Here is a 27,899-nt window from a genome sequence, read left to right as displayed (position 1 = left end):
AAAAAAAGAATTTTGAGGCCACTGGTGTCCTAAGCAGAGTTGTCTCAGAATTAAAGGGGTGATGCAACTGGCATAGAAAAGTGGGGGAAGGGAAAAAAACTTAGTTTCAATAAGTTTGACTGTGAAGGGAAAGGACGAAACAGGAAAATGGCCTCGTGAAATAAAGAGTAGAAGAAAAGCGAATTGTAAAGCCATGATATGATTCAGTTTCTCCTTGAGTTGTACCATTCTTATTGTTATCAATAAAAACATATGCTCACGAATTGCTTGAAAACTTGTATTTATTTTTCAGATCCAGTCAACAAGAGAACAAAATGCCTCAGAATGAGAATTCACACTCTGAGTGAGATACAAATGTTTAGTTATTCTATTTAGTGATCATTTTTGTACATTTGTAAAATAAATACCTGGCCTGTTATACCTGGAAAGGTGACACTGGAGTTAACTGACTGTTGAGGATGCAGATTGGTGGCACATGTCTAGGCAAGCACATGCCGTGGTGTGCCTGTATCTGTAAGGCATTGTACTGCCATTAGGACAGTCAAGAAAAACTTCTCGGAATTCATACTTATCTTCTTGGCAGCAAAGGCAAGAGTTTGTCAACTGAAAGATACGATAATTGTACCTAAAGGAAAAGAAGATTCAGCAATAAATATTTTTGGGATACCTTCTGAAACAAATTTACATCAATGCTCAAATTATAATTGTCTAAGTGATTTAGCAATCCTTCCAACCAATTTACTCTTTTCCTATACTTTGCATTTCCCCTTCACCATGAACTTCTGATGTGAGTCAGTGATAATTAGTATGCAAGACCAAAAGAAATAAATCCAATATAGAAACTTACAATCTCATAATTAGAGCATTATGGAAAAAATATAAGCAGATTTTTAAATATACAACTTCATACCAAATATTACATATTAATCTACACAGCAAAGTGTCCATGAAGGAAAAACAATATATATTATGTCTAAAATGCAAGTGACAGTTTAAAAACACATTTTTAACCAAGAGTATTTGCTTAAGTACTCTCAGTAATTACTGTATGAAAATAAATACATTTGTCATGAATGTAGTAGGTTTGTTACTTAGAAGCCTACTTTAAACCATTCATTACTATTGAAAATGTTTATTTCTAAGATCTTAATATCTTAGCTCTTTGTTTGATCAGGTCTTGATCATTAGCTCTCACATAAAAAATGTTCCCTGTAATTTTTAAAAGCTTAATTTCCTCTACAATTTTACAAAATTAGTGCACGGTACACAAAAACACTCACTTGACAGTGTTCTTGCATTCCCCTACACATTTTGCCATCTCGAGTCTTTTCTGGCAACCACTGTACTTAACAGTTACATTCACAAGTGAAGATCTACAATTGGTATTACCTAAAACAAAATGAATAACAGAATCAGAAATGAGGTTTAACATGAACAATTGCTAAGTCTCAGTTTTCTGAACCTTAAGTGGAGAATCATAACAAAAAATACTTCACAGGGTTGTTGAAGGGATTAAATACCACAGCACCCAGCACAAGTTACCTGGTTAGTATTCAATAACTATCTTTAACACATGTTAACTTTTCAATATTGCTATCATTATTATCATAGGAGAAGGAGGAGGGAGGGAAGAAGGAAGAAGGGAGGAGAGAAAGGGGGAAGGGAAGACGGAGCTGAGTGGATTGTTTCTGACATCCATTTCTCATTGTGGACCATTCTTATTGTCTAATGCATCAATTTACAACAGAATCTGCTTATATTAGAGAGCAAACTATAGTTTTTCATGAAAATCAAATTTCTTCCTTGTAAACATCATTGGTTTTTACTGGGAAGAATGTTTCAACCAACATGAAAAAGTATAATACACAATGTACATGTATTAATTGTTAGTTTCTGCATATAGGTTAGATTGACTACCTGTTATGTTAAAAACACAGGAGACTTTCTATTAATGACCTGACATTTTGTTTTAAAGAAACACTAAATTTTTGTCAACAGTTGACATTTCCTCTACATGTGGCGCTTAATGTTACTTACACGTATAGCAACATTTGTTTGAATCATAGACTCTGTCTTCCTGTAGGGGTAAGAGAAATAGAAAAAGACTTAAACACATCAGTATTATTTTATAAATAATATAACATTACTGAACTTACTCAAATTACAAAGGGAAAATGGAACAGATTCACATGCAGATCTCAGATCCAGGAAGCATGTGTGAAACAGCATAATAATGAAAGTGAGTCTGAATATTTACACTAAAATTTTTCAACCACGGGAAGAAAGGGAAAAATATTTAAAATAAATCCTTCTTTAAAATAACATGCAAAAAAGTAAAAAACTAATCCTCCCTTATTTTAATTGAAAAATGCTTTAATATTGGTATTAGCACTAGACACTATAAGTTTCTTACAGGAAGGATTTTTACCTTACACATTATTATAACCTCAAGCCTATCAATGTTTTTAAGTAAAAACTCAGTAAATGTTTAAATCCAACATTGGAGTACTGAAATCAAACTTTAAGCTATACTATCACTTGTATCTTCAGAAAGAAAAATTAGTTAAGTTTGAACTGTAAAATGTGAGCACTTATTAACTAATTTAATTAAGACTTAAGCTTAACACTTAGCATTTATTAATAAAAAATCCTCACCATATTGGAGGAGGGTGGTAAAAATGAAGACTGTGGCACAAAGAAAGATCTGAAAAGTATGTTCATCTTTAATTTTATGAAAACTATATTTTTCTAGGAAGTGATTAACCCAAATCCATGAGCCTTAAAAAAAAAAGTTGGTGTGTTTTCGTTTTTTTTTTTTCTGGTTTGTTTAAAAGTAGCAAAAAGCTTTCTAAAATAACTTACTTCCTCTAGGATAGCACTAGATTAAGCTTCTAGAGCCTGCAAATATAACTTTGATATGGAAAAATATACTTGGCAATAAAAGGTGCGAAACATATCTGGAATGGAAGCCACAAGAAATTTATGTCTGTTGGCCAGGCAGAGTTTTCCAAATGAGAAAGAAGACAGCTTGTGTTTGTATCTAAAATAACAAGTGGATGCTGTTGACGGCTGCCTGAGAAGATGACTTACTTCCGCACACCAGCTCTGCTTTGGGCAGTCCTGGACCGCTGCGATGACCCCACTGCTGTGGCAGGAGTAGGAGACGCAGGGGTTGCTGGGGTCATCAAATGAAGCACCAATCTGGGAGGCGGGGAGGGAGAAAGAAGAAAGGATTAATTCATCTGGGTTTCTTGTTGACTGAAAACAAAAATCTGTAAAAAAAAAAAAATAATAATTCAAATTCAGACTGTTAAGTGAATTTCCAGAGGTAAATAATTAATATTTAAGGAAAAGTGAATTAAATAAAAGCTGTCTGCTTCCATGAATACATCAATACGCCTCCTTGAGAGCACAGACTGAGTCAAGATTCTGAATCCTCAAGTGAAAATTCATTCACATATTCTATTCACCTACTCAACCGCTGTATTATATTTTTCAAATATTTTCAAGAAAGGTTGTTTTATGGCGAGCAGGCAATCAACCAATTGCTACGCTCTAAATTTGAGGGAAAAATAAGTAATCTACGTAGAAAAAAATGGCACAAAACAGTTTTATCAGATGACTACAAATGATAAATGATTATGACAAATGATACATCCCACAAGACATTCTACTTCTGCTTGTGTTCCTATACTTGTAAAGTTCTCTGGGTTGCTTAAAAAATAATTATGTTCAAAATTCAAATGCCAATTTGGGAAATTGTATTTATTTCAAACTACAAAATGAACTTTCTGATAAACTAGAATTTAATTATTTAACTATTTTACATATAAATGTAAAAGGTAAATCTTTTCCTTTGTTCTTTAAACATCCTCATACTTTATATTTAAAAACTAGCTAGTTAAAAACTAGTGCCCCCTATGGGGAGCCTAGGTGGCTCAGTTGGTTAAGCATCTGACTCTCGATCTCAGCTCAGGTCACCATCTCATGGTTTGTGAGTTTAAGCCCCGGATCTGTGCTGCAGCACAGAGCCTGCTTGGGATTCTGTCTCTCCCTCTTTCTGCCCCTCTCCTTTTCCCATTTCAGTCTCTCTCTCTCTGTCTCTGTCTCGGTCTCTCTCTCTCAAAATAAAAATAAATAAACTGGGGTGCCTAGGTGGCTCAATAGGTTAAGCATCTGATCTTGATTTTGGCTCTGGTCATGATCTCATGGTTCATGAGATCAAGCCCCATTATCAGGCTCCATGCTGATGGCACAGAGCTTGTTTGGTATTCTTTCTTGCCTCTCTCTCTGCCCCTCCCCCTGCTCACACTGTCTCATTTTCAAACTAAATAAACGTTTGAAATTAATTAATCAATTTTAAAAAACTACAAGATTCTCAAATCACATTACCTTTTGAAACCAAAAATTAAGAAACCCCAGACAGATATTTGAACATGATAAATAAAACACTCATCAACTTTGTTTTATATATTTCTTAACATACCGCATAGATTTATGTTAGACTCTTACTATTTAGTATCACCAGCTCAAAAGGATTATCAATTTGAGAACCATCTAGGTTTTATGGCTTCCTGGTACCTTTTTTAAAAAGTTAAATTACTTTCCAAAATGCCAAATCACTTGTCAAAATCTAGCCCTGAATATACGTATTGTTATATTCACATAATGGGGTTCCAGTCTTTGGGGGTTTTTCATTTGATCTCTGACAGGTTGGCCATCTGATCTTTCTGGTTATAATTACAGTTTAACTCTGTTCATTGATTTGAATGTCACAGACTGCGCCTTCTCCATCTGGTCAGACCCCTGGGAAATTTTATTCAGAAGTTAGGTAGTTAATGATCAAGTATATTTTCCCCTTTTGAAGCGAGTCATGCTGAGTGTTACATTTGATGCTCCTTTTGAAGTGAATATAGGAAAAAAAATGAAGAGATCTGCTCCACCAGTACCTATGATTTTTCCATATTATAAACTGAAAGAGCCTGCACTTATTCATAATTATATAAATAAAAATATTTTAAAGTAAAAACAGTCTTACCTCATACTCAGTATTGTTAAATAAGCATGTTCTTGGTTCTGAAAAATAAATACATTATTTTATTCTAAAATAAACATTACAATTCTGTTTCTGTTAGAAATTTCTGTTGTAAACCAGAAATTGTATATGGAATCATATTTATCAACCAATTAAATGTTTCTTCCCACACCACCATCATCTCCCTTTAATAAATTCATTATATTCATAATTATTAATTCTGGGTTTCCCCCACTCCAAAGATAGTGAGCTTCAAGAGATCAAGTACCATTCTGTTTTATTTATCACACTCATCTAGCATAGAGTTTGACACATAGTAGAAGCTCAATAAATATCTCCTCAATATGTGAATAAGTAAACAACTATTCAATTCAAATAATGTATTGTGAATACACACCACAGTATCCAATTTCACAGCAGGTGTCATTAGCTTTGAACTTTACAAGCCTCTCTCCAGTTTTGCATGTGGGTGCAGAAGGGCACTCCTTGGGTTTACAGTCTACAGCCTTTGCAGCAGTACAGGTGCATTTGTGGCAATTGGCAGTCCATATGTCTCCAGGCTGCAGACACAAACCAAGTTCGGACTTCTATTCAGATACAGGAATGACAGCAAATTTGGATTAAAGTAGAGAAAAAGTGTGTACTTACAGATTTCTCTTCTCCCAGTGGACCATGACAAACTGTGAACATGAGATGATAAATGTTAATTAAATTTGGCAAAATAGAACCATCTGTTATATGTAGATAACCACCAGGTGGCCAGTACTATAATTGGAACTAGGGTTTCAGAAACACAGAATTATGGAGAATTGTATGGTGCCTTCAGGTGGGTAAATCACATCCACCTATTTTGAGCAAACTGTCTCTAATGAGTATAGATATTTCCTATTTTACAATCCCAACATAGGTTAATTACTAATTTCTGCTGGCAGTGGTCAATAAATCTTATGACTACTGTTTTAGTTACTGTTTTACAGTCTAACCTCTGCTGCCATAACTCTACGAGTCACCAAGACTTTGTAGTTACCAGTCCCTAAGGCCCTTTGTCAGTTTTTCAAGTTCCCTACAACTGCTGACATTTTTAACTCTCACCTTCTTGGACATGTTCTCTTTCCTTCAAGTTCAACACTCTGAAATTCCTTTTATTAGCAATTCTTTTTCTTCCCTCTCATTGTCTCTGTCCTTTCCTGGTACTTTCTTCTATCTCCAGTATCCACTGTAATGTCAAGTGGATGACTCTCAAACTTGCAGCTCCAGTCCAGACAGCTCTTGTAGACTATGGACCCAGGTTTCCCTTGGCCTAATAAACAGCATTGCAGCTGGTCTATAAGACCCTCAAACTCAATAGGCACCAACAGAGTATATCATCTTGGCCCTAAAGCCAGTTTCTCATCTAAACTGGCTTCTTTCTATTGAGAACCAAACTATTCTTTCAATTATTTAGCTTAAAACTTTGTTTTAAGTCATTTTGATTCCTTCCATTTCATCACTTGGCATCCAATTGACTACAAAATCCTGTGTCTTCATCTTTACTTCAATCCCTTTCTTTCCTGGTTGTACTTGCTACAATACAACTCCAGGACGTTGTTATCTTTAATCTAGCATACTTGGGCTTTTCCAGGGGTAACTCTGACTCGGATTCCCCCCCTGATCCAATCAATTCTCTATACCACAGATAGAATAGTTTTTCTAAAGCCTAATTTTCATCTCATCTTTGCTTTGGCTAAAGACTTTGGATGGCTCCTAATAGACTTGTAAAATAAATACTTAATTTTAGCATTCTCGCTTTTGAGGTCTGCCACTATGTGGCTCCGATCTACCTTCTCAATTTAGTCTCACTTCTCTCATTTACATGCCCTGGGCTAGCCTACATGTTGTTCTCAAATTCCAATTCTCAAATTCTAATACCTAAAAATTCCTCCAAACTGTACATGTAACGCATACATGACAGATAACAGGTGCTCTCTCTATAATACATATTTCATGTTCTTTATTGTGAAATTTATTTTCAGCCTTATATGAAAATTGACTGTATTTCTTTAAGAATATCCCTTTCCCACTATATCCTATGATCAAAAAATGATTTTTATGTTTTGTATCTTCTGTCACTTTCTACAAAACACATCCCATTGGCTGGAGAACACTGGGGACTCAAAATCCTCTAAAATTATAGAACTTTGGTTAACATTAATTTCCCTTACTACAACTCAGTCCTCAAAAAATCTGGAATTATCTGGTTTAAAAAATACTATTTTTAAACAATTTTTGATGAAGATATCATTAATTATACAAAACACTTTATTTAGTAGGTAAACTCTATTTTGAGAAAGCAAAATAGGTTTGTTTGCTTGGTTTGGCTGCATTAGTCTCTGGGTGAGAAAACAGACTACCATTCTCTATGTATTTGGTGAATAAAAGTTAAATTCCTACTTTTCCAGTTTTCCTATTCTGGTACATTTCCACAGCTAGCGACTTTCACATAATGTAGAATGGTTGTTTTTTTGAGTGGAAGTTTTCTTGTTTTAAGTTTATTTACTTATTTTGAGAGAAAGCGGATGTGTGTGAGAGAGGGGCAGAGAGAGAGGGAGACAGAATCCCAAGCGGGCTCCACACTGTCAGTGCAGAGACCGATGCAGAGCTTGAACTCACAAACCATGAGATCATGAACCGAGCTGAAGTTGGAGGCTTAACTGACTGAACCACCCAGGTGCTCCTTGAGTGGAAGTATTCTTACCTGGAGATGGTGGAAGTGATGCTGGACATCCTGTGTAAAAAACAGACACCTCATGTTAGCCTCTAAAGTTACTGAAATTGTTTTGGGTTAAAATGGTTATCTAATAACTGAAAATAATTGGCTACATTGCTAGTCTAAAAGACTTATTTCTGTCTACCTTCCCTTTCTTCTTCTTATGGCATTTCAAATTCCACCAGTAGAGAAAATTCCCTTTGGACCTCAAATCTGAATGGGAGGAGAATATGGGAGCCTAAAGGAGAAATGAGAATATATCCAGGTAAACTACTCTTCAATGTTTTTTTGCAGACAGCTCCAATTAAAGGGACAATAAAATATATATTCAAAAAGGAAAAGGATAATTCAGATATAGGAAAATGTAAGTGTTACTAGTAATCTAGTTTTAATCTATAAGAACGTTTATCTTCTTTTTAACTTTCTGAAATATTTCAGTCTTACTCTATCTCCACCTGCACGAAATGGCTTAAGCCAGCCATGTGTTTAAGTCTTCACACATCACATATTTTAGTCAACCCAACAATTAACTCAAAACGTTTAAATTGTATTTCCAGACTTCTAAAAAATCAAATTAATATTTTAATTCTATCTACCAAGCAAAGGCTAGCCTAGAAGTAACAGAATGTTTGAAAGGAACCTAAAATTGTTACATATTTAAGGAAAGGGGCCACAATAACTAATAGGGGCAGAAAAATAGAAAGGAAATTAGTGAAAGATGTGGGAGTTTGGGGATCAAATATCTCTCTTAGCTGAGGGAGGCTAGATTAATCCCCAATTATGAATGCTTAGCAGATTAGCAGAGAACAGCAACTGGAGAGATAAATGTCTTATTAGGCATAAATACAGCAGAAAATCTTCCCTAACCAGGATTCCAAGGGTTCATTGAAGATATTTGTCAGAGGAGCCATAAAGAATAAACTCCTACTCTCCACATTGCTGTCTGAGTCAATTCTCTAAAACACCTTTTTGATCACATCATTCTCCAGATAAAATCCTTACGGGGATCCCATTTAGTATATGAATAAAGTCTCATTTGTATTTAGAAATAAAGTTTCTCTTGAACTTTCTTCTACTTTCCCATCTCATTTATCCCCTCAGCCTCATACAATCATGACCAATACCTGGCTCATTCCTGAACTCATTCATGCTGCTCCATGTCTCTGTCTTTTCATGACTGGCTGGCAGGAATTCCCTCCTCATCCCAGAGCCAATATTAAACTCAATCATCTCCTTTCTGATGCCTTCACTGAACATTACCAACTAATAAGCAGAAATTAATATTCTATTCACTCTATACAACTGGGATCATAATTATTGTACATTTTGGGGGGTTAGCATTAAATACACTGTAATGATAGTATCTGTGCCCATAATAATCTACCTACAAACACACAAAAGTAATAAAACAGCAAGGATTTTATTTTATTGATATTTTTGCTATTAGTGTCTCCTATAGGTCTAGCATATATAATAGTAAAGAAATATTAGTTGGATAAGTAAAGATATTGGGACTTGCCCCCTAATGACCTGTTTTATTTTCAGTTTCTTGATCTCTTGTTGTGACTACAGTGGTTTCTAAAGAGAAATAAATTAATGGTATTGTCATTTTATTTATTAGAAAAACATGTGTGCATGTAAAGTCTCTCTCTGTGTGTTTATGCACAAATGACAGTGCAAAATCATGCTCAAAGGAAGCTTTGTGTGAAATAAACAATTCATTCCAGCACACTTGAGGCATTTCATTTTACCTTGGGAGGATACTCTGGGGCTTGTTGTGATTCTACTTGACATGGAGGTGGAGCCTATAAAAGGAAATACAAAAAAATTTCAGGAATAGCACATTTCATAATTCCATTCCCAGAGATTTCAAGCTACATAATTAAGTATTCAGGAATTCTGGCAAAAGGCCAAACAACAACAAAAACAAAATCCTAGATTAAAAAAAATGTATATATCTAAATGAACTTCAAAGTCACATTTGAAAAGGAAATTTGGTAAAATCTCCCTGGACTTTCTCTCCTGTTTCTGCTACATTTCCTTTCCCCAAACCTATCTCCTCGTATATAATCACAGGTGCACCAATAATTGAGGAATTTGTATTGCCAGCAGTCACCTGTTTGCATTCCAGTTCCAGAGGTTTCCTTGACTCCTATTGAAGCAGTGGCTGGAAAGGGCGTTATAAAAGTAGTAAGTATAGCGGACTGGCTAAGCTACAGTTGGACTTCACACAAGCTGGTCTGTCTTCTGAGATGTCACCAAGCAAAGTTCATTTATTATTATTTGACTTACCTGTGGTAGAAATTCTAGGAGCAGTGGTTGTTTCAAATGGTTCTCTGGAGGTACCTAAAATGAAGAGAGGAAGAGCAACGCACTTTTTCTGGTCTCAGAAGAAAATGTCCTAAGACATCTCTATAGGAGACAAGAGTCTCGAGCACCTAGCGTGTACTAACGCATCTACTAGTGCCAGCGCACGCTCCTGCCACTGCAACATAAGAGGCTCCTATCTTAGCAACTCCTTGCTCACAGGAATGAATTGATTATTTCCTCATAGCCCAGGTAAATTTCTCACTTACAGATTCCCTTCTCTAAATGATACAGACTTTTTTCACATCTAATTAATTTACTTCCCATAACTTGGTTTCTGATTCTCTTCTATTAGTTTTTTGGACAGTGAAATTATAAGAGTAAAAAAAAAAATGAGAAGACATCTGTGTTGATCAAGATGGTCTAAACACTCCCTCTCAACTTGACTAAATTTTATACAAGTTTCTTCCTGATTAGAAGGCCCTGTACTCTCTTTTCTTAGAGCATTTATTTTAGAAAATTTGTGGCTGTAAATTCTTTCTCTGCCTTCTTGAGGTATAAATCTTTCCCTAGTCTCTGGACAGTTTTACAACCCAAGAATGTCTTCCTCCAACACCTGGGAGCCACCTCTTTGAAATATAATCATTGAAAATAACAGTAATCCTATCTTTTTTTCTCTATGGGAAGTTGGAGCCTAACTTCATTCTATAAGCACCAATCAGCAAACTTAGGTGGCCTAATCACACAGACCAGCCTCCTCTCCAGTACTTTTCCCATAGTTCATCCCAGACCTTAAAACATCCCCTGGCTTTTATTTCAGAAAAGAGGAGTTAAAACCTCACTGCTATTGCAATAGTCTTGACCCCTATTACAATAATCTTAAATAAAGTTTTCATTGCCATTTAAATTCCATCTGGTGCAATTTTTCTTTTAGAGTTCAAGTTTGACATTCATTCATAGCGATAAATTTGGTTATCTGAAACACTTAGGTGTGAAAGAGAAGAATGTCAAGCATATAAACTTCAATTGAAGTCATTCCCATTACCTTGGGTGGGACTTTCTGGGACACCAGTAATTCTACTTGATGCCACACTAGTACCTATGAAGGCAAATGAAAAACATTTTGTATCAGACACGCCTCCAATGGCTATCCCCAAAAACCAACAGCAAGAAGAGAAGGTAAGCCAGGTGAAAGTCTGGGCCAATACTGCATCCAGCACATAGAAGACTCTTGTGAATTACAAACCACATCTCTTTGGGCCGATGTGGCCTCATTTGATTTATGCCTTTTTAGGGAAATGTTGGCTGGATTTCAGCATCTATTCCTCCTTTTAGCATTGTGTCTTTGTGCACTTATACAAACTTGCCTGGGTGCTCTGGTCTGAGTCCAGAAACTCAGAGCAAGAAGATAACAATGGCTGAAAAAAGTACATTCCTAATGAGATTCTGACCTATTTCTTGGCCCTTTATTATTACCTTCAACATTCCTCTACACTGAAGCAAAGCCTTAGGAGTCATTAATGAGAATGCAACAGATTTGAATCACTGACTTACTTATTTCCATTCCAACTCCAGTGGTAGCCCCTAAGAGAGGAAAACAAGAATGAGGTCAGGACTGCTCTGTTGATGTTGCAATAGACAACTGTAGAGAAGGAATCTTATTTTTTTTAAACTTAGATAATCTACCACTTACTGAATATTTACTAACCTGTGTTAGAGCTTCCAGAAATAACTGTTGTGCCAAAGGCTACCCCAGTGGTACCTGCAATAAAAAGGGAGGATGAGCCTCACAAACCCTTCCTCACCTTAAGAAAAGTGTAGTATTGGCAAGTGCTGCTATTTCTCTGACGCAATAGAAAACAATTTAAAACAATTTTTCTTGTACCATGTGTTAAACCTGACATGTTTTCCAATGCACTTTCTAATGATTGCATGTTCAAAGATAATATAAGAGGAAAAGCTACAACTGTATCAATGATCTTATTTCTCTAGATCCAGATCATCTAGAATCTTATTAGTAAATGAGAGAATGACTGAATTTACATGATTTAATTCCAGTGACTTAACTCTTTGATTCTCCGGTGGAAGAAACCCAGAAAAAAACAACTGCATCTATACTTATCATCTTAGCTGGTGGTAACTGTCAGTGATTCTGGGGTATTGCCTGACAAAACAGAGGGAGTAGAGTTTCCAAGAAAAGATGTGTCTAGAGAATTACATCTACGGTTGTTTCCTAGGAAAACCCCGGAGGCTAACCTAGGTTGACCCTGTGATCTGTTATTAACAGAAAAGGAACCACTTCCAGTCATGCTCGTTTTTGCTCATAATCTGTATGTAGTAAGCTCAAATGAAAAAAAAATCATTGAGAATCCAAAATCCAGTAATCACCTGATGAAATTCCTGCTTTAGTGGTTCCAATACCTTCTTTAAAAGTTGTGGTTTCTGTAAGAGCAAAGAAGAAAAGATTGAAAAGATTAAGATTTTGTACATATGCAACTATATGGCAGTGTACAATTTTGCCCACAGAGCCCTTAAAGGGCAATTCCTTTTACTTCCTGACTTACCTGCTGTGAAACTTCCAGGTGATGATATATTTACAGAGCCTGTCCCGGTAGTGACTGGGGTGGGAGAAAGAAGAAAGGGTAATGTGAGTGAGCAGTGCCTTTCTTATTGGATGGGGATGATCATTTAGGACAAACCCATGTGTTTCTGTGAAACAAAACATTCCTTCTCCAGGATTCCTTGCCCCAAAAGTAAAATAAATATTTTTCCTTGCTCTGTTTTATCCTCCAAGATAAACTCCATTCTTCTGTTTTCTGGAATTAGTATCATGGAGATGGGTGCCTTCCCTATTTCACCTTTTTCACTTCCCCATGCTTACCTATTTTTCTTACAGTAGACTGGCTCCCTGGAATTAGGTTGGTGACTTCCGAAGCTTAAAAAATGAAAAGAATTAAGAATCTTGACAGTTTAATTATTTCAAAACAGTTCTCTCTTTCAATTTCAAAGTTTTATATCTTTAAGGTTAGGCTCTCTTAAAAATGAATCTTAACTAAAATTACATATGTCCTCTGAAAGTCCTGTGTGCTCCTGTCTGATCTGGGATTCTGAATCCCCAGATTAGAAGCAGAATGGTCTCCTGAGTTACATCCCAAGACTCCAGCACTTTTTTTTTTTTGCCCTTAAAACATCATGGACTAAGATAAATTCATAAGTTTCTAATAAGCAGTAAAGGGGCTTCTTTATGCAAAGAGAAGCAAACACCATGCTTTCCCACAGGCTCTTTCATTTCTCGAAACCAACATATGGTAAAGTTTCATTCTGGAGCTCTTTGTTCTCTATGGTTTAATGGTTTGGATAAAAGTGTTTTTCCTCTGCTCATTTGTTTTCCCTCCTGTGATTTGGCTTCCTGATGCTTCAGTAGGGACTCAGGTGTGTGAAGGAGCATGTAATTTTTTTTCCATTTGTTGGGACCTTAGTTATGAGGATAAACCAATGGGAATGGGTTTTATATGTAAGAGAAGTCTAAAATTGATGAATTAAACATATCTACTAACCTGGACTAGAATTTTCTGGACCTCTGGAAACTTCAGCTGACCCTGAAGTAGTACCTGCTAAGGCAAGATGGGTAAAGAATTGAGAGTAATAGATGGTTCTTAGCTTCATAAAATATAAAAGGCTGGCGTATAGAGAAAAATCAATCTGAAGAGCAAAGCCCCACATTTGACTGACCTAACATTCTCTTCAAATGTAATACAAAACCCTGTCTTAGCTGGTCTGCTCACTCATTCATCACCTAACACAAACCCTTAAGCAGAACACTGTTAAGAACACAAAAGGCTGAAAGCAAACCGCTCACCAGTTGCCATTCCAAACGCAGTGCTAGTTTCAATTTCTGTAGAAGTTGTAGCTTCTGAGAGGAAATAGGAGAAAGCAATATGGAACGCAGAAATTTGGAAAAAATGTATCATAGTATTACTTTATGTAATAGCGTATGGGAGACATTTCATCTCTTAAGTTCACAGAAGCAGGTTTCCTCAACTTTTTCACAACTTACTTGTGTTGGAACTCCCAGGTGCGATGGTTGTGCCAGTGGTTATCCTAGTGGTAACTGAAACCACAAAAGGAGAGAATCAATGTATTAATATCTTTTTACTTAAAATTAGGATTTAGTTTAGAAGAATTTGATGGGTTTCTCTAATGAACTAAAAGGTTTAGATGAGGAACCTCCTTGCCTTAAGTGATGTATCAATAATGGTTTCTATTATACCATTTTATTACAAATCTACAAAATATAAGACAATTCACATGGGATAAAGTGTTAACATCCTGACAATTTGTACTCAAAGAGAGAATGGGGCGCCTGGGTGGCTTAGTCAGTTGANATTTTTAAAAAAAAAAAGAGAGATTAAGGTATAACAGAATTCCCTTTAAGTTCATTATAGTCACTGTGATTGACTTTAAGATGAAGAGAAAAATAATGATTTGACTGCTTGTAATCACTTATTTTAATTCCACCCTTGGCATTCCCACCACTTCCAGAAGAAGTTGTAGCCCCTAAGTGAAAGGAAGAAAGGAGAAGGAAAGTAATCATATAACTGAGAAATGGTGGCATGGTGGTTTCCCAGGCTATGGTAGGGAAAGTGTGTGATTGGGAGGAGGTATTGAAGCAGGAGGCAGGGGAGTAAATTTTCCATTACTGAAGCTCCTCACATTCCCTGTTAGGTTATTGATTTACCCGTGTTGGAACTTCCAGATGCTGTTGTGCCAGTGATTACACCTGTAATGCCCGAAGTAGGAAAGAGAAAGACAGAATCCAAATGGTGATGCATTTACCATTCTGAAAAGAGCATGGCCAGCAGGACTGTCTGAGCAGAGCTTTTCTGAGCTATACTGTCAAGATGAAGTGCATTATCCATTCTTAAATTCAGGGCCACAACAAACACCTTGGCTTATGGTCCAGTTTTGATGACTAGCTTCCCTAGGATTAAATATCAGGAGTCTCCAGGCCTTTCCAATGCTTACCTGTTTTACTTCCAGGACTTGGCCTCTCAGATGCACCAGTGGTGGCTCCTGATGACAAGAAATAGAAATAATATTTGTGTAAATGTATTTATTTGTATTCAATGAAATAACATCTGAAGTCCAAAATTTGATAGACCTAAATTTCCAGTTATTTCCATCATCTTTGCTTCCCTAAATAGAACTCCATGGACATATTGCCTCCACCTGATACTGGAGTAATAGCTTGAATATTAAAAAGGGACCTTTCTGGACTCCCCTCCTAAGAAATGCCATATGAGGTTTGCCCCCAGAAGAAATGAAATCATTTCCATAAATATAAACTTCCTCTAACAACTGTCCCCCCAAAAAGGCAAAGGCAGAATAAATTATAAAGAACTCAAGAATTGCCAAATCCTGGGGCAACCGGGTGGTTCAGTGGGTTAAACATCTGACTCTTCATTTCGGCTCAGGTTCTGATCTCACGTTAGTGAGATCAAGCCCCATGTGGGACTTAGCATGGAGCATGGAGCTTACCTGGGATTCTTTTTCTCCCTCTCTCTCTCTCATTCTCTCTGCCCCTCCCCCTCTCATGCCCATGCTTGCTCGCACGCGTGCTCTCTTTCTTTCTCTCAAAATAATAAACTTTTAAAAAAAGGAGTTGCCAATTCCACTTTCATTGGTTATACTTCCTTCTAATGGAAGCTGTAGCTTCTGATAGTAAAAAGAAAGTAGTGATGGCTAATGGAAAGTCATGAAAAAGAATCACATGCTATCCCTCCAGAGCTAGTCCCAAGAAAGAAATTATAGCACATCTTTACTTGTTGGCTTACTTGTGTTGGAAATTCTGGGTGAGATGGTGCTTCCTGGGGCCACTCCAATAGTACCTAAAAGCAAAATGGAATGGTATTATCATGTGAATTTTACTCCTGTAAGAAAAGCAAATTATAGGACAGGATAGGGAAACTATACAACTTCTTTATTAGGTAGAAAAGATTATTTTTGGTAATAGCTTGTTCCAGAGTTGTTTTGTGTACTTTCTAATGTAAGTAAGTTTCATTCCCAATTCAGATTTGGTGCTGTGAGGATAAAATGTGAGATAGTGGTGGAGAGTCTAAAGACAAAGGTATGCCAGTGACTTGGCTACTGGATCTTCCTAGAAGAAGCAACAACAGGATTGGTTGCCAATTAAATTTTCATTTGGGTAAAGTATTGATGCTGTAGAAACGTCAATGTTCTAGAAAAGTTTAGACATGTGACAAAGAAATCTAGTGATATAATGTAGTATTAATATAGTATCATGATTAAGAGGATAGCCTTCTGAACCAGACTGCCTGAATCAAAACCTGTTTGTTTGCTGTGTGACCTTGGGCAAGCTGGTTAATATCTCTAAGCCATAAGTTTTCTCAACTATGAAAATGATAGTACCTATCTTAGTTTGGGGTAAGGTTTAAAATAATAATGAGAAGTGTGTAGGATAGTGCTTGGCACATACTTAGTGCTTGAAACTTAACTGTTATTGCTGATCTTGTATGTGAAAAGTGGAAAGGTTAGGAAGCTTGTAAACTCACCTGTATTAATTCCAATTCCTGTGCTTCTACTGCCTCCGGGGGGCGTTGTCGCTTCTAAGACACGGGGAAAAGGAGGAAAATGTGAGGTGAAAAGGATTTAGTGTTTTGAGGAGAGTTAAGGATATACTTTTCTGTACATCCACGGTACCATGAGAGATACTTTACTACTAGAAGTTTTCCTGTGGAAGATTCTCTTCTGCTGGCTGGCTCACCTGTGCTTGAACTCCCTGGTGCAAGTGTAGTGCCAGAAGATACCCTAGGGGTACCTGCAACAAGAAGGGTGGCTTTCCCCCTCATGGAGTTGGGGGATGGGAGTTCTGCTTATCTTGTGGGCCTTTTCAACTGCTGATTAATTATTTTTGTTCTCTCATGCATAGTTTTATTCCCAAATCAAATAAAGATAGAAATTCCTTAACAGAGAAGTCCCCTTTCCTGGGATTTAATGGCAGAAAAACAAGGGTTATTCATGGTCTGCCTCTTGTTCCTCTGATCCACTTCCTACCATAGTCACCTAATGGGTGCTTCCAGTTCCTTTATTTATGGATACTTCTATAGTAGCTCCTAAGAGAATGAAAATTTTAAAACTTAAGCATGAAGATAGATAGTTACAGGGATAACCACTGCACATTTCAAAAACTTCTATGCTCAAGGAAGAACATAATGAATAGAGATACACTTTCTGTGTTCATTGTGGTTTTACCTGAAATAGAACCCTCTGGCACCATCTTTCCATCAGCTAATACCATGGCAATACTTAAAATGACAAAGAGAAAAAGAAAACTTCCTAGACAATTATCACTTTCATTCTCATTTTCAGGGACGTACATATGGAGGCTGGACCATGGAAATGGAGACATTTCAAAACTCTGCCCAAATCGATTCAAAATCAAGTAGCAAAAGAAAACACTGTTGGTCTTAGATGAAAGTTCCTTAAAAGTCCCTACTCAAGAAATAATCCTACTAAGAAACAAAAAATTAATTTATAATCAACCAAAAGTCACACCCACCCAGACACACCCACATCTACCCCCACACCCCCACATTAATTTTTATCCATTTCCTATCTGACTACAGTAGTAGTGTGGTTTCTGGAAGAAAAAGAGAAGAAACAGATAAAGGTTGGGTATTTAGGAAGAAAAGAAAATATGGTGTGGTTTTCTTACATGAGAAGATCTGTGTGAAAGACATTTTGTCACCTTATTTTTAGAAAAGATGCTTTCTTTCCAGCTTGTTAACCTACCAGTATGGAAACTTCCAGGCACAACAGTTGTACCTAAGGCCATACCAGTGGTACCTGGAATAAGAATGTTCCACATTGAGGCAATCTGAGTATAAAGTAAGTATATATTTCTAGGGCCATATCATTCAGTGGTATATTACACATGGACAGCTCCAGGAAGAATTATTCATAGAGATTATTTTGTCCACATGGCAGCTCTATGAGCATACCTTTTCATTAACCTTTCAGCTCCTGGATTGAATATGTAATTTTTCCCATGTATCAATTATTTCATTCATTCAAAAATATTTATTGAGCCCTGTTGAATGCTAGAAATTCACTAATAAAGAAAATAAATAAAGAGGTTTTTTTTTCCCTTAAGAAGTCTTTCATCTAGTAGGCTTACTTAACAATATAACACTATTTTCAACTGGGAACAGAGGAGTTTTTCAACATCTTTACTTGTTTTACTTTTAGTGACTTGATCATCTGATACCCCAGAGGTAGTTCCCAATGGTTGAAAGTAGGAAATATTCTGAGTATGTTATCACTTTAATCAATCACTGAGGCAACCAGCCATTAAGCAACTTAGAGTTTAAAGTTCAAGATAAAAAGCCAAATGGGAGGCAAGGAAATTCTAATTTCATTTTAGTCATCTACTTGCCTCAGACAGAAGCTTTAACATCAATAATGTCCAGTGGGTTAATCTTCCAAGAAATCACTACTCCTACTACCCTATCCAGAAATCCACACCACATGGCCAGGCACTGGAAGAGGCTGGTCCAGAAACCAGCCAAAGGGTCTGAATCAATAACACCATTGACCTGGGTGTGGACTGGAGGACCTGCATTTCCTGTATAACAATCTTTCTGATCCAGAGACAAACTCATGATCGTAATCAATGGCAATGCTAACATCTGGGACTCCTAGTTCTCATTGATTTCTTTACAGGGTCTCTGATGCCTTCTAAGGAATCTTTGGCCTCTGGAAACAAGAAATGAGGAAAGTAGAAAGTATGTTCGGGATTACATATTTCTCCTTGAAGTTAGACAAGGAATGATTGCTTGAATACATTCGCTTACCAATGCTGGATCGTCCAGATGTAATAGTTGTGCCAGAGACTACTCCACTGGTACCTAGAATCACAAAAGGGAAGAGACTGATATGTCATTTCCTTTACATTAAAATGAGGCCTAAGAAAAAAAATATTATAAGCTTCTTTTAAGTCACAGGGTTCCTCATTTATCTTTTCACAAGAACATTTCTTTCAAAAAAAAGATGTTTTCACATTATAATTCTCATTCTGAATATTGGTAAATATAAAGGAGATATCTATATTTTCTCATGATTTTCTGTTTGAATGTCAGAGATCTGGCTACCTCGTATGGTAGTCTGGGCTCCTTAGGAGGAGAAAAGAAATGGGGTTGGAGAGAGAATATTCTGCTGTGTATAAACTTAGGGATGATTAAAGTAAAGCATTAACACTCTGGAATTTGGAGGTTTAGATAAAGACTTCCATAGTACATAAATCACTCTGTGTTTATTTCAGCTAATTTAAATTGCTAGCAGGAATTCACAAAAAAGGGAAAACTTTCTGGCACTATTTGCAATATCAATGGAGAAATCTTATCCTATTCAGACTTAGAGCAATGAAGCCTGGTTCTGGAATTAATAGATTTTCAAAAAGATTTTATCTCTAATAGCAAACCTATTTTGACTCACTTGCAGTGCCCCTAAAGTAAATGCAAACTCTCTAAAGGAAAGCCTAGAGAGTCCTAAATCTGATGACCCTAAATCATGGGCTCTTCAAGCTCACCTGTCTGGGCTCCAGTTCCAGTCACTTTGGTGGAAGTTGTGGCCTCTAAAGAAGGAAATAAGAGAATGATGAAGTCTGGGAATTTGAAATATTGGGAAGAGATCTTGTATTTTTTTATTACAGCAGCCCTGAAAGGGAGATCATGACATCGGAGATAAAATAAGGGCGATTTCTTCCTTATTAACCCACCTGTTTTAGAACTTCTAGATGTAATGGTTGTTCCAGACAATTTTCCAGTGGTACCTAAATTGCAAAAAAGTAAATGGAGTAATAGAGGTTTTCTCACCCTCAGTTCATCTTAGAATCATTAATGTGGCCCTAAAGCACTGAAGCTCCTTCCTAAGACTATGGATAACATTGAAATTGAACAACTTCACAGCGTTTTACTTCTCAGGTCAATCTGGGATGGAGGTGTTACTATGAGATTTCCCTTTCACTATGTGGTAAAGAGAAGCAGATCTTTAAATCACCCTTACCTGCCTCACTTCCAGGAACATATCCACCTGTTGTGCCAGAAGAGCCTAAGGAAGGGATTAAGCATGGTTTTAATCTTTATAGGTAGTAGCCTTTGACTTAACTAGAGCATTTTGATAATCAGTGTCTTTATGAAGCTTTCTAGTGAAGGGGGGTAGAAAATAAATAATACGCATCACGTATATGAGAGAGATGATAGGAAGTGGCAAGCCACGGGGAGAAGGTAAATTGAGTAAGGAGGATTAGAAGGACTTGGGGATGGGATATATTCAATGTACACTCATACGTTTTTTTCCAGAAAAACGAAACAAATAAACAACAGAAAAAACCACCTCTGTGAGCCAGAACATAAGTCTGCAATTCCCAAGCTGAGTCACTACTCTCACTGGTATAATACAATATTGTTAGAGGAGGTCACTGAGAGGACGTGAATGTCAACTGACCTATGAGGTGGACTTTGGAAATGGGAGTAAGGGATGTATGTTCTGCTTACATTCCCACAGCTGGAGCCATTTTCTAGGAAGCAGTCTTGAGAGAGAAATGTGTCACTGAGACCAACCGAATGGCGTAGAGTGACTGAACCCACCTAAGGTCTCTACATAAACTTTTAAGATTCTGGTGGTGGGTGCAGAGATCGACTCATCTTGTGGTTACCCAAAACAAGCCTCATAAGTAAGGTACCTTATTATATCTGCCACCTACCAACCTGGAGTGGTTTTGCCACCTGCCAGTCTCTTTGCTGTTTGTGTACAGAGCCAAGCTCAGATTTCACCTGGAAAGCTCTGGAGTTGTACAAATATGGCCACATGGAAGATGCAGGTCCCTTTCTCACACTCCCACACATTTTCATGCTTAACCCAGATAGAGAAATGATGAGAGACCTAGGCCTCCACTGAAAAGCTTACCGCCTGCCAGTCCTCCTTGGGTGGTCTTGCTCCGTCCTGTGAAAGTTGTGGCTTCTAACAGAGGAAAAAAGAGAAAGAAAAAGTAAAGACTAGGGGCACCTGGGTGGCTCAGTCAGTTAAGCAGCAGACTTCAGCTTGGGTCATGATATTGTCACAGTTCATATGTCAGAGCCCCACACTGGGCTCTTTGCAGGTAGCTCAGAGCCTGGAGCCTGCTTTGGATTCTGTGTGTAGCTCTCTCTGCCCCTTCCCCACATGCTCTCCCTCTCTCTCTCTCAAAAATAAATAAACAAACATTTTTTAAAAAGTAAAGACTGGGAGTGTACACAGGACATTCAGAAATAATACCTTCTAGGTATACATCTTGTGTATAACTGTCAGATAATGGACCCTATGATGCCTTGATGAAACCTCCTTAGAGGACAAGGAGGAGAAATTGAAGTGTCTGAGCAGAATTTATTGATGTCAAATTTTGAACAACTGTTAAATGTTTCACCAGACTGCTATATATGGAACATCCGAAGAGTTTTTGTATATTTCAGTCAGGACCTTTTACTGGGAAGTTGTTAGAAAGTACAATTAGTGCCTTAACAGTGCTCACCTGTGATGATGCTAATTCTTGTTCCACCTTCTCCCACAGAAGTTGTGGCTTCTGAGAGAAGAAAACAGGATAGAGATGACTGGAAACTATTTAAGGACCACAGAAAGGAGTGGGTAGTTCTTTACAGAATACTACTAGAGGAGACATCTAATTTGTGAGAGGACATATGGAAGATTCCCCGTTGTCTTCTTGCCTCACCTGTAACAGAACTGCCAGGAGCAACGGTCGTACCAGGGGCTACCCCAGTGGTGCCTGAAACACAAAGGTCTGAAGTCATCACAGTGACTCAGGTTTATCTCCTGAAGACCCGTCTCTAGAAGGAAATCTGGATGTATCTCATATCAAGAGGCCCTTTCACTGCTTCCTAATGAAAGTGAGAATCATATATCTTTCCTACGACCCCTATCATTAAGAAAGCAATCAAAATAATAATGTTCCCAATTTGAGGCAACCTCCCTAGACATCCCATTATTTCAAAATAGAGGAAACAGGGTGGTTTTCTTCTAGGTTCACCTGTCACACTCCCAGTTGCTTGGCCTCCTGGTACTGCAGTGGTGCCTACCATTAGAAGAAAACCAGAAAAAATATTGAATTTGCCAAGGAAAATACTGAGCATCAATACCGTTTCTTTGAGTAAGAAAATCTTTTGTAGGACAGGCCTATTTAGGAGTTCACATAGTTTTCTCTTCTTCCCAGACACTGAATAGTCCTCAGCTCCCCCTGACATCTTAATGATGTATTAGCCATCACAGGAGAAACCTATCATACTGACTACACCCCCAGCCCATCTTTAAGAAATAGCAACTGTGAGGCTCAATGCCAGTATTGAGAGCTCTTCCATACATTAAATATGTGAAATCTAAGAAAATGCTGAAAACAAATGCAAACTACTCTATAGGAAGGCATACCTCCCTGCAGGTGACTTCAGGGAGATTCCTATTTCACACTAAACCCCAAACTGTGAGCTAATTATTCTCACCAGATCTGGATCCAGTTCCAGAAGTACCACTGCCTTCTGTTAAAGTTGTGGCCTCTGAGGGAAGAAAATGATGAATGATGAGGTCTGAGGATTTTGGATATTAGGGAAAAAATTATACTGATATTTTTCAGAGCAAGTCTACTAACTATATTATGAGGTTAAATATGGAGATTTATTTCTTATTAAATTACCTGTGTGTGAACTTCCAGATATAATGGTTGTCCTAGAGAATTCCCCTGTAAAACCTAAAAGAAGAAAAATAAAGGGATCAACACAGCATTAGCTCCTGGGTCAATATGGCATTGAACCACTGGAAGACCTTTCCTGACGATCTTTGTTTCTGAAGTAAGTGAACCATCAATTACTTCCCACAATTTCTTTTCCCGACACACCTACTAATCCTTGTTCTACTGGGGTTCCTTTTCCATACATTCCACTGAAAGTGGAAGGAGACCTTATGTCACCCTCCCAGTTTCCCTTCCAGCCCCTGGGCTCCTAGGAGTGACAGAGGTGACTAAAAGAAGAAAAAGGCAGATAATTACTTGAGGCATTTAGATAGTCAGACGTTTAAAAACCACTCCTTAACTCTAATACTCTCATATGATGAATTTGTTTAGTCCATTATACCTGGCTTGGAACTCTGTGAAATCATGGTGGTACCTATTAAAGCAAATAGAGTGAAACTTCAAAGTAAGTATACATTTTATCATTACACTCATACTTCTTAAGCATCTCATCTGTGAAATATTTTTTTTGGGCCCTTGGACGTATCAGTGAACAGGATATTCAAAGATCCCTCCCTTGATGCAGCTTACATTCTAGCAACTGGAGACTGGCAGTGGACAATCGACAGAACAAATAACTCAATGTGACAGAAGTTAGGAAGTGGGAAAACAGCAAACTATGTAAAAGGTCAGGGGCCTTGCAAGGCAGGGGCTGACCAGCAGGGGCTGCCTTCATCGCTGCTATCCAATGACTAGCTCTGCAACACTGGGTGTCTGGAAATCCATATGGAGACGTCTTGAGGCTATAGAATTTCTAAGCAGGCCCAGGTGTGTGACTCTGGCATGTTATATTTCCCAGACGAAATGCAAGGCCCTCTCCCAGGTCAGGTGTTCATTGTAGCCACACAAACAGATTTGATAAAAACCCCAAAGCCTCACACTAAAAGAGCTCACCTCCTAGAAGTTCTGCTTGGGTGGTCCCACTTCCTCCTGTGGACGTTGTGGCCTCTGACAGGGAAAAGGAAGGAAGAGGTAAAGACCAGCGTGTGCTGTTGTCAGAATATATCATCCAATGGCCCAATTTTGCATGTACTTTTAGACTTACCCGTGTTGTAATTTCCAGGTTCCGGAATTTTCTCAGAGACTACACCAGTAGTACCTAAAACAAAAAAGGGGCAGCAGTCATTAGGTTCAATTACTTGTCCACCATGGGATTTAAACAGGAATCTAAAGTCTCCATGTAGCAGTAAACTATAACCCTGAGACTTTGAATGCCAAAAACTAATCCATATATACCCCTATGTAATATTTATTTCTATAATAATTTTACTGAGAAAGTTCTCAACCATCATGCCCCTTTCTTTGGGAGGAGAGATGGGAAGTTTCCCTCCACATTAGTTTGTCCCTATCCATCTGTCATTAGTTTGACTTCATGATGGTCTACTGAAGGTTCTTGTAAACTCAGGAGATAAGGAGGCAATGTAATGACTGTCTTGTCCTTTTTTCTGAACTTGCTTAACATAACATATACAAATAGTATATATTTTTTTCAGAAGACTGTTTTAAGAAGTGTTATGAAGTACAGGTATTAGCTTAGCAGTACTCACCTGTGGCTATTCCAACTCTGGTTGTTTCATTTTCTCCTAAGAAAGTTGTGGCCTCTGATGGAGAGGAGGAAAGAGTTAATTGGAAAATATTTAGGGTCATGGAAAAGACAGATGGCATTCCTGCAAAGACTAATCCCAGAGGAGGGGCGCCTGGGTGGCTCAGTCGGTTGAGCATCCGACTTCAGCTCAGGTCATGATCTCACAGTTTGTGGGTTCGAGCCCCGCGTCGGGCTCTGTGCTGACAGCTAGCTCAGAGCCTGGAGCCTGCTTCAGATTCTGTGTTTCCCTCTCTCTCTGACCCTCCCCTGCTCACGCTGTCTCTCTCTCAGAAATAAATAAAACATTTTAAAAAAAAATGACTAATCCCAGAGGTATCATGCAATTTATGGGAGAACATGTGGAAAGTTCCCTACCATCTCGTTAGCTCACCTGTGTTAGAACTTCCAGGGGCAACAGTTATGCCAGGGGCTACCCCCGTAGTGACTGAAATACAAAGGAACAGCAGTCGTCACTGTGCTCTTGTTTCTTTCCTAAAAACATGCCTCTAAAAGTAACCCAAGTATATCTTCTTTATATCTAACTGGCTTACTCTCTGGCACTTCTCTGATGACGATCCCTATGTATTTTCTTGTCAACCATTTTATTACCAAAGCAACCAGAGTGACAATGTTGTCAACCTAAGGTAACCTTCCCAGAATTCTATGTCTGGTCGCTCTCACCTGTTTTACTCCCAGTGACTTGGCTTGGTGATGCTACAGTGGTACCTGCTATGGTGTAGCAACAGAAGGTATGAGTGTGCTCAGAACCCCAGACTTTGGGGAAATACCTCACTCTTCAGTGCCTTCTTGTGAAAAGCAAACATTTATCCATATAGGGCAGACATGTCTCCAGGGTCCATGTGGCTCTTCTCCATTTCTCAGCAATAGAAAGTTTACTGACCCTTTCCCTCTTCAAATGCTTATAATGGTTATAATTCCACAGGAAAAAATTTATCAGAATAATTAGTACAATCATTCCATCTTCAGGGATTACAGCTAAGATGGTAGACTCTGTTATTAGTAGCTTTTCAGGAAAAAAAATTCAAAACTGAAAAAGACTTAGTTGGCCAAATGTGCAATATTAGTAAGGTAAATATGAACTGCTCCCCAGAAACTTTCTCTCTCTAGGCTCTCCTAAAAATGTCATCATTAGTGGTAACAAGAAGATGGGAACTGGTCCCTCTTACCTGTTTTGAATCCACCTCCACTGGTGCCAACACTTTCCGTGGAAGTTGTGGCCTCTTGAGGGAGGAAATGGAACAGTAAGTTCTGGGTGTTTGGGTGGTTGAAAGAGATATTTTGCATTATTTAATCACCACAACCGTACAAAAAGTTTCATGTCGAGTGTCCAAACAGATAGCTTTCTAATTATTTCCACTTTAATCTGTGTTGGAAACGCCTGTTTTAACAGATTTCTCTGGCCAGTAGGCATGTGTGGCTCACTCAGCACTACATGTTGAATGGTCCCCATTCAACAAAGGGAGAATCTAATGGATCAGGCGGATAAGTACCAAAACCAAGCACTTCATCAGAGAAAGACCCCAAGGGGATTTTATATCAGTGAATGAAATAAGACAAAAATGTCTGTCTTCATAGAGCTAACATTTGAATGTACATACTGAAAGAGTGTAAAGGGAGAGCAATTGAGAAAAATGAGATATTCTAAAGATTAAACCTCTTTTGCTTATCTTTTAAAACTGTGCTAAGTCTAAAAAGAGATACCAGGATGCAATAAAAGCTAAAAATTTTCAGGGACAGGGTAGGTGATAAATAACACTAATAGGCTGAGAAATATGGCACTGCCTTTTTTTTAAATGAGAGGGATATTTCTAGAGTTATTTTTATTTTATTGATTTTGTACATTTGTACACAACTAGTGTAGAATTTAACTATTATGTAAGGGAATCAATATGCCTTTGTTATGATTTAAGAAGGCATAAGAATAGAAAAAGCAAAAGCCCTATGCTACCAGACCCTAATTTGAAGTTCATGTTTTATTAATTTGATAAAATTGAGACTTCTATTATATCCTTTATTCTAGTTACTATAATATCAATTTTTTTTTACAAATGCACAGTTACAATTTCATATTTTCTCACCTGTTACTGAAAGCTGTTTTTATGACACTAAAACTTAAAAACACACCTATATTTATAAATGCACATTTTTAATTTCTCATGAAAAGATTAATTTGTATTAGGTTATAATTTGGAAAGAATATCATAGTCTCTTAGATATTTTTCAGTGTTCAAATGGAAAACATAAAAATACTAAAGCCACATTCTACAGAGAATATTTTGGTCATGTTAATGTTGACTTACCTACAATTAATACTGGTGGAATTCTCTTATCTGAGCCTAATAAAGGAAAGATTAAATTCATGTTTCAATTAAAAAATATATGTGAATTTCATTTCAAAAAATCACTTTGGTGCTTCAACTGCCATCATATATAAATTTTTTATTAAAAAACAGAAGTATGTTATTTCCATAGAGGCTGATCTTACAAATTAAAGTCACTGAGAGCTCTCTTGGGAGAGAAACTGTGAAGTGCTCTGTAAGGAGTCGTCTATGAGTTACAAATTATCAAACAAAGCAAAACCATTGCCTTTTTCCAAGTAAAAAATTTACACAAATGTAATTCTTGTTTAGTTCCATTTAATTTTAGATTAAGGTCTTGAACTTGGAAAATGCAAAAGTACTGTTGTTAGTAACAATAAAGTACATACTATGCCCAATAGTCACTTCCTAGTAACCATGACATTAATTTATAATATATTTTTGTGTTCAATATACAATTTGAAACATGTCAATTTCTTTACATTTACATAGTCATAGACTGAATGAAGAATAATTATATTTTTAGTCTGAATCAAATTATTGGATTATTTTCTAGTGACTAGGTAGTAAAACAAATTTACATAAGCACTCTGTAAAAGTAGTTAGAATAAATGTAGATTAATAATTTATCAGAAAAAAGCATACACAATCTATTCCTTAAATAATGAACAATTTTATCACTAACATCTAGGCTCCAAGAGATATTTAAATACTAAAAGCAAGGTTTTATTAATGGATCAAAGACCATTTTATATTTGCCTTGCAGGAGGATGGCATTGTGGGTAGGAGCAGTCTTTGGAGTCAGTATGCAATGGATAAAAATACTGTCTCCAATATTTGATTTGCTGTAGATTGTGAACAAATTTAGGTATCTTTTCTAAGTTCTTCATGAGCAAAATGAAATAACAAAATTTATTCAAAGTTAAATGAGACAATATATTTAAGGGCATTATAATTATTTAACTGGCATTATTACTAATTATTTTACCATTTTTAATTAGCCAGTGAGAATGAAAAGTTAAAAAAAAAAAAAAAAA

General features: G+C 37.1%; 1 protein-coding gene across 1 annotated transcript in view; it reads right to left on the bottom strand.

Annotated features, from left to right (window-relative positions):
- Nucleotides 1–263: 263 nt before the first annotated feature.
- LOC144222945 (uncharacterized) overlaps nucleotides 264–27,899 on the bottom strand; it is a 40,456-nt gene continuing 12,820 nt past the window's right edge. Inside the window, exons 5-43 of the mRNA XM_077753655.1 lie at nucleotides 26,845–26,880; nucleotides 25,711–25,764; nucleotides 24,915–24,968; nucleotides 24,486–24,539; nucleotides 23,984–24,037; nucleotides 23,833–23,886; nucleotides 22,846–22,899; nucleotides 22,655–22,708; nucleotides 22,189–22,233; nucleotides 21,874–21,927; nucleotides 21,676–21,726; nucleotides 21,075–21,128; nucleotides 20,172–20,216; nucleotides 19,885–19,938; nucleotides 19,696–19,740; nucleotides 18,962–19,015; nucleotides 17,901–17,954; nucleotides 16,661–16,714; nucleotides 15,923–15,976; nucleotides 15,114–15,161; nucleotides 14,146–14,199; nucleotides 13,948–14,001; nucleotides 13,646–13,699; nucleotides 12,970–13,023; nucleotides 12,653–12,706; nucleotides 12,477–12,530; nucleotides 11,797–11,850; nucleotides 11,643–11,672; nucleotides 11,134–11,187; nucleotides 10,074–10,127; nucleotides 9,533–9,586; nucleotides 7,770–7,799; nucleotides 5,684–5,715; nucleotides 5,433–5,595; nucleotides 5,039–5,076; nucleotides 3,091–3,201; nucleotides 2,038–2,077; nucleotides 1,281–1,389; nucleotides 264–625 (exon numbers count right to left, since the gene is read on the bottom strand). Coding sequence (XP_077609781.1) covers nucleotides 442–625; nucleotides 1,281–1,389; nucleotides 2,038–2,077; nucleotides 3,091–3,201; nucleotides 5,039–5,076; nucleotides 5,433–5,595; nucleotides 5,684–5,715; nucleotides 7,770–7,799; nucleotides 9,533–9,586; nucleotides 10,074–10,127; nucleotides 11,134–11,187; nucleotides 11,643–11,672; nucleotides 11,797–11,850; nucleotides 12,477–12,530; nucleotides 12,653–12,706; nucleotides 12,970–13,023; nucleotides 13,646–13,699; nucleotides 13,948–14,001; nucleotides 14,146–14,199; nucleotides 15,114–15,161; nucleotides 15,923–15,976; nucleotides 16,661–16,714; nucleotides 17,901–17,954; nucleotides 18,962–19,015; nucleotides 19,696–19,740; nucleotides 19,885–19,938; nucleotides 20,172–20,216; nucleotides 21,075–21,128; nucleotides 21,676–21,726; nucleotides 21,874–21,927; nucleotides 22,189–22,233; nucleotides 22,655–22,708; nucleotides 22,846–22,899; nucleotides 23,833–23,886; nucleotides 23,984–24,037; nucleotides 24,486–24,539; nucleotides 24,915–24,968; nucleotides 25,711–25,764; nucleotides 26,845–26,880 — 2,303 coding nt within the window. The 3' untranslated portion in view covers nucleotides 264–441. The remainder of the gene's footprint in view (nucleotides 626–1,280; nucleotides 1,390–2,037; nucleotides 2,078–3,090; nucleotides 3,202–5,038; nucleotides 5,077–5,432; nucleotides 5,596–5,683; nucleotides 5,716–7,769; nucleotides 7,800–9,532; nucleotides 9,587–10,073; nucleotides 10,128–11,133; nucleotides 11,188–11,642; nucleotides 11,673–11,796; nucleotides 11,851–12,476; nucleotides 12,531–12,652; nucleotides 12,707–12,969; nucleotides 13,024–13,645; nucleotides 13,700–13,947; nucleotides 14,002–14,145; nucleotides 14,200–15,113; nucleotides 15,162–15,922; nucleotides 15,977–16,660; nucleotides 16,715–17,900; nucleotides 17,955–18,961; nucleotides 19,016–19,695; nucleotides 19,741–19,884; nucleotides 19,939–20,171; nucleotides 20,217–21,074; nucleotides 21,129–21,675; nucleotides 21,727–21,873; nucleotides 21,928–22,188; nucleotides 22,234–22,654; nucleotides 22,709–22,845; nucleotides 22,900–23,832; nucleotides 23,887–23,983; nucleotides 24,038–24,485; nucleotides 24,540–24,914; nucleotides 24,969–25,710; nucleotides 25,765–26,844; nucleotides 26,881–27,899) is intronic.

This window comes from Crocuta crocuta, unplaced genomic scaffold (assembly GCF_008692635.1).
Source record: "Crocuta crocuta isolate KB4526 unplaced genomic scaffold, BGI_CrCroc_1.0 scaffold30, whole genome shotgun sequence".
In the NCBI taxonomy this organism is placed as follows: Eukaryota; Metazoa; Chordata; class Mammalia; order Carnivora; family Hyaenidae; genus Crocuta; species Crocuta crocuta.
The sequence above is the reverse complement of the archived record's forward strand: the minus strand, read 5'-3'. Positions and strand labels throughout refer to the sequence as shown.